Source organism: Aquarana catesbeiana, linkage group LG03 (assembly GCF_042186555.1).
Source record: "Aquarana catesbeiana isolate 2022-GZ linkage group LG03, ASM4218655v1, whole genome shotgun sequence".
NCBI classification, from domain to species: Eukaryota; Metazoa; Chordata; class Amphibia; order Anura; family Ranidae; genus Aquarana; species Aquarana catesbeiana.
Window position 1 is genome coordinate 211,200,821 of NC_133326.1, and position 6,000 is coordinate 211,206,820.

General features: G+C 44.9%; 1 protein-coding gene across 9 annotated transcripts in view; it reads right to left on the reverse strand.

Moving 5' to 3' along the window:
• MLC1 (modulator of VRAC current 1) overlaps positions 1–2,887 on the reverse strand; it is a 198,505-nt gene extending 195,618 nt beyond the window's left edge. For 6 of the 9 annotated variants that reach the window (XR_012242840.1, XR_012242839.1, XR_012242835.1 and 3 more), the window contains exons 1-2: positions 2,755–2,887; positions 2,136–2,306 (exon numbers count right to left, since the gene is read on the reverse strand). Coding sequence is in view for 3 of the 9 variants with exons in the window: in XM_073619736.1 (XP_073475837.1) it covers positions 2,136–2,300 (165 nt within the window). In the remaining 6 variants the exon portion in view is untranslated. The other 3 variants (XR_012242838.1, XR_012242837.1, XR_012242836.1) reach the window with 3 other exon arrangements.
• Positions 2,888–6,000: the final 3,113 nt, after the last annotated feature.

Here is a 6,000-nt window from a genome sequence, read left to right on the forward strand (position 1 = left end):
TAAAATACAATCTTTGCAATTTTTTTTTTAGCGTACACCATTGTAGTGCATTGGTTTGAAAAGAAATCAATGGATTTAAAGTGTTACTAAACCCACGGCAGTAAAATCAGTCTGTATATACAGTAAAACATGCTTGTTATACTCACTGTGGAATCTAAAGGGTTAATCCTCCACAATGTGTAAAAAGGCTGTTTGATCCTGTATGCACAGATCCTCCCCTTCCTACACTGACTCCAGAACATGTCCAGATAAGACAGAGCCTTTGGAGTCAGGCTGCACATGCATAGCTCCCAACTGTCCCTGATTTTGAGGGGCTGTCGCTGATTTGGAACAAAATTCCTCTGTCCCTCTTTCCCCCTTTATTGTCCCTCATTTTGGTCTGATCTACTTAATTGTATATAAATTGCACTATTTATCTTTCAAGAAGTTTTCTCAGTGCTAAAACTTACATACAATTTCTAAATTGCCTCATTTTTAATTTTCAAAAGCCAGTATAAAGGAATAGTAGTGGTAAGCACTTGTAGGTTTAACTAATAATTTTTTTGGTATAAACCACCTTTAAGGGGGCGTGGCAGGGGGTGTGTCCTATGCCTATATGCTTTTGCTAATAGGTGTCCCTCGTTCCCGTCTCAAAAAGTTGGGAGGTATGTACATGCTGAGTTTGGTGTGTATTCCTAGAGAGTTTTTTTTTTTCCCGAGAGAGTGCATGTGATCAGCACAGGACGATTCAGCATTGTCCAGACAGAGGGTCAGGGGTCCTGGATCCTGATAGGACAGCTCCGTGCAATATGAAAACCCCTCCTACAAGCATTACCAGGAACTGAGAGTCACAAGAGTTTATATTTTTACTAAAATAATTGCATTTCCATGCTCTGTGTACTATGGGAGACCAGATATAGTGAATGCAGGGTCCTGGGTTTAGTAACACTTTAAGGCTTGTCCATGCGTTGCCCAATGCTGCTGGTGTAAATGAGCCCTGAGCCCTGAACCTCTTTGCTACTGAGAGACTGAACTTGCTGACAGTCGTCTTGTGCAACAAGCAGTTAAGGCTCTGTTTCCACTACTGCAACCCCAAAGTCACGCGATTTACAGTGCAACTCTGCAATGCGATTTGTGATGCGATGTCATGCGACCGGTGAAAACCATGTGAGAACAAGTCGCACCGAAGTCGGAACAAAGTAGTGCGACTTTTTGGGAGTCGCTGCAACTTGAGTTGCACCAATTAGAACGGGGACCATTGAAATACATGAGTTTTGACTTGTCATGCGACTTCACATGTGTCAAGTCGCACAACAACTTGCAGTAGTGGAAACAGAACCTAATGCTGCGTACACACGAGCAGACTTTACGGCAGACTTTGCCCGGCGGACTTTTCGACGGACTTTACGACGGACTTTCTGAATGAACGGACTTGCCTACACACGATCAACCAAAGTCCGTCGAATTCGTACGTGATGACGTACGACCGGACTAAAATAAGGAAGTTCATAACCAGTAGCCAATAGCTGCCCTAGCGTGGCTTTTTGTCCGTCTAACTAGCATACAGACGAGCAGACTTTTCGACCAGACTCGAGTCCGTCGGATAGATTTGAAACATGTTTCAAATCTAAGTCCGTCCAACTTTTGAGAAAACAAAGTCCGCTGGAGCCCACACACGATCGAATTGTCTGACGAAATCCCGTCCGCCGGGCAAAGTCTGCCGTAAAGTCCGCTTGTGTGTACGTGGCATAAACCTTTTAGTATCAGAGAGTTTTAATCAGCAGATACCCCAAATTAATGGAAATAAATGGAGAGCAACTCAAATGGCTGTTACAAAGCCCATGGGCTACAAAAGGCCCAGTGCAACAGCCCAACTTTGTCCTCGCAGGCATGTGACCTATGATCGCGGTGATGTGTACTACTTCCCCACCTGGCTCAGTCCCAAAATATTAAACTGCTATTATTGCTTTGTTAAACCACTGTTCTCTGTACAATTTTTTAAATCACCCACATTCAATTAAAAGCATGTTAAACTGGGTGATGCCCATTAGAATTCTGAAAGCAATTCAACATATATATACCATAAAAAGCAAAGGCAGATTCTAAAGTTGCTTACACAGCACATTAAACAAGATTTTGTCATTTTGAATACCTACCCCAATCAGCAGAGAAAACATCCAGGTTTTGTACTTGACACATGGATGCAACTTGTCAGACAATTTCAGATCTGCGTGGTACTTCCTACTCTCTGGAATTCCTAGTTCCAAAGTTGCCATCCTATCATAACTGTATTCTTCATTATATCCATCTTCTCTGGTCATACCGATCTAAAGAGAAGTACATAGATGCTTAGAACTTGGCAACATTTGACTTCATTCAACTAATTGTCTTGTGACATTGAGGAATACTAGCAATGCCACAAAAAAACACTTTGAGTTTGCAAATGTAATAACTTAAAATTCAGTTCTAGGAATTGACAACATTACAAACTGCATCTCACACTCAGTTGCAGAAGTTAATTCTGTGAGATGTCACACATACTGAATATTAAATGCAAAAAATACTCAAAGGAAACAAGCTTTTGAATGCAGAGCCAATCAGTAAAGCTAATGGCTTCATTTGGTTTGCTTACCGTGACCTACTTTTCTCAGAGAAAAAAATAATAATGGAAAGAAAAAGCCCCAAAAGTCCACCTAAACTTTTGTGTGAACAAATACTGAACTATGCTCAGGAGGCACAGGTTTATCTTGAAGATATAAACATGGGGAAACATACCTATATTTAGATGAGTATCAAAAAGAGACAGTGTAGGGCGTTGTATGCAGCTTGGATAGATTCTGCTCAGTGAATCATGATGTATTTGAAGAGGTTGCTCTCTAGCTCTGCTGTGAAGCAGCATCTATTCACGTAAAAGACAAAAGCGCAGAAAAAAATTGTACTTCAGCCAGAGAACACAAGCGCCTCTTGAATTTTAATGAAAAGCGTGGAAGAACTTTGAGTATTGCTATAATTGCATGGGCAAATTGTACTGATAAACAAAAACTTGGAGTGATTGTGCCATATTTACCCTATTTAGATTTGTTATAATCGAAATCTTTATAAACTACCACACATTTATTTTTCTATATAAATTCATTTAAAAAAGTGGGACATTATTGAATATCCAGCGACTTGTCTTTTCTATACACTGATTTACTCTAGAGCAGTGTTCTCTAAACTGAAGCCCTTTGCCTGCCTTTACCCGGCTCTTGGGGATTTCTCCCACAAATATAAAGCGCTATTCCTCCCTCTGATATAAAATGTTGAAACATTATTTCTTTTAATGCTTCAATGCTTCCCACTGACACCAACAATGGGGCACTATACCGCCCACTGACACCAACAATGGGGCACTATACCGCCCACTGACACCAACAATGGGGGACTATTCCTCCCGCTGACACCAACAATGGGGGACTATTCCTCCCACTGACACCAACAATGGGGGACTATTCTTCCCACTGACACCAACAATGGGGCACTATATCGCCCACTGACACCAACAATGGGGGACCATTCCTCCCACTGACACCAACAATGGGGACAATGGGGGACTATTCCTCCCACTGACAGCAACAATGGGACACTATTCTTCCCACTGACACTAACAATGGGGCACTATTCCTTCCACTGACACCAACAACAGGGGACTATTCCTCCCACTGACACCAACAATGGGACACTATTCTTCCCACTGACACCAACAATGGGGCACTATTCATTCCACTGAAACCAACAATGGGGCACTATTGCTTCCACTGACACTGGCAATGGAGCACTATTTCTCCCACTGACACAAATGATGGGGCACTATTCCTCCCACTGACACCAATAATGGTTCACTATTCCTCCCACTGACACCAATGATAGGGCACTATTCCTCCCACTGACACCAATGATGGGGCACTATTGCTCTCACTGACATCAACAATGGGACACTATTGCTCCCACTGATACCAACAATGGGGCATTATTTCTCCCACTGGTACTGACAATGGAGCACTATTCCTTCCATTGACACCAATGATGGGACACTATTCCTTCCACTGACACCAATGATGGGACTCTATTCCTCCCACAGACACAAACAATGGGTCACTATTCCTCCCACTTACACCAACAATAGGGAACTATTCCTCCAACTAACATTAACAATGGGGTACTATTCCTCCCACTGACACCAATGATGGAGCACTATTCCTCCTCCTGCTGACAATAGGCACTATGTAATATTTTTTTACTCCCACTGACCACCATCCAGCCCCTCTGTCAGGAAAGACATCTGCATTGCACAGCTGCCATTCCCAGACACACACATGTGCGCAGACACCAACAAAGAACGAGCAGAACAGCCACGGGCACATATGTGAACACGTGCGCGCAAACGTCACCAGGACTGGCGCCAAACAGCCTATTTAAACGGAGCTTCAGCGCTGTCTAGTTACTGCTTGGTCTACAGCATTTATCTGAATCCTGATTCCTGTGTTTGACTTCTGATACTGATCCGGCTTGCTCCCGACTACCTCTCTCTGCTCCCTGCTCTGACCCCTGGCTTAACTATGGACTCTGTCTCTGCCTACTGCTCCTGTTTAACCTGCATCTGTTGCCAACCCTGCCTGTGACCCGACTATGCCTCTGCCTGCCGTTCATGTCTGATCTACCTGTCTGTTACCGACCCGGCTCGCCTGACCCTGCTTCCAGCTCCTCCAGCTCTTTCAGTCCAGCACAGCACCTCCCGGTTCCTGCTTCCTGTTGTGCAGCCACAGTCTGTCATCAGCCAAGTCTGCCAGCCTGTCTGCTACCTCATCTGCCTGCTACCAGCCAAGTCCGGCTTCCTGCATGCGAAGTCCTGGCTAATACCTGCACAGACGTCTGGACTGATCCTAGGCACTCTTACCCCACCGTGCTCCGGTGGCTGCTGTCTCACCATCAGTAGTCCTCGAGCCGGAGCTGTACGAGAGGCCTTCCTCTACACGTAAGGCTCACCAACCAGGTACGTAACACCCTCTAAAGTCTGAAAGACAGTAAACTGGCCCTTGGTTTAAAAAGTTTGGAGACCCCTACTCTAGAGGCACAGGTTATGTTACACAGTCTTCAAAGGGTCAACAGAAGAAACACTTGACTTATTAGTGTCCTGCCACTCCAGTTTGCAAATGTTGAAGGCAGATAATAATGAAAGTGCTCACTGCCACTTTAACCACTTCAATACAGGGCATTTTCACCCCCTTCCTGCTGGAATTAACCAAGAGTATTTAGAACTAAGCTGATCCTGTAGCCAATAGCATCCAATCAGCTCATAACTTATATTCTTTAGACTGCAACACAGAAATGAAAGATAATTCTGATTGGTTACTGTGGTCAACTAGAACAGCCAAGGTCAAAATACTCGTATTTAACCACTTAACAATCGCGCCATGGCCGAATGACGGCTACAGCGCGGCTCGATAACTCTGGGAGGGCAAACTATGACTTCTTCCCAGAATCACACTCCCGCGCGCCCCCTGGGGTGCGCACACGAGAGTATCCGTGACCCCAGCACATCACGGTAAATTGCCGCTGATAGGGGCCGTTTACCACGTGATCGTTCTGTCAAATGACGAGGCGATCACTTGAAAACAAACCGCAATCATGTCCGGTTCCTCTCTCACCTCTCTGTACTGATCAGTACAGTGTGAGCGGAGAGGGGAGAAATTGGTTGCTGCAGCGCTGTGGGCTGGATCTGTAGTGCCCACTGCGCTGCTCTGTGCCCATTGCAGCCTCATCCATTCATCCATGCTCAGCTATCCCTCTGTCATACTCATCCATCCATCCATGCTCAGCCATCCACACTCAGCAATACTCATCCATCCATGTTCAGCCATCCATACTCAGCAATACTCATCCATCCATCCATGCTCAGCCATCCCATCCACCCCATCCATACTCAGACATACCCAGCAATACTCAGCCATGCCCAGCCATACCCAGCAATACTCAGCCATA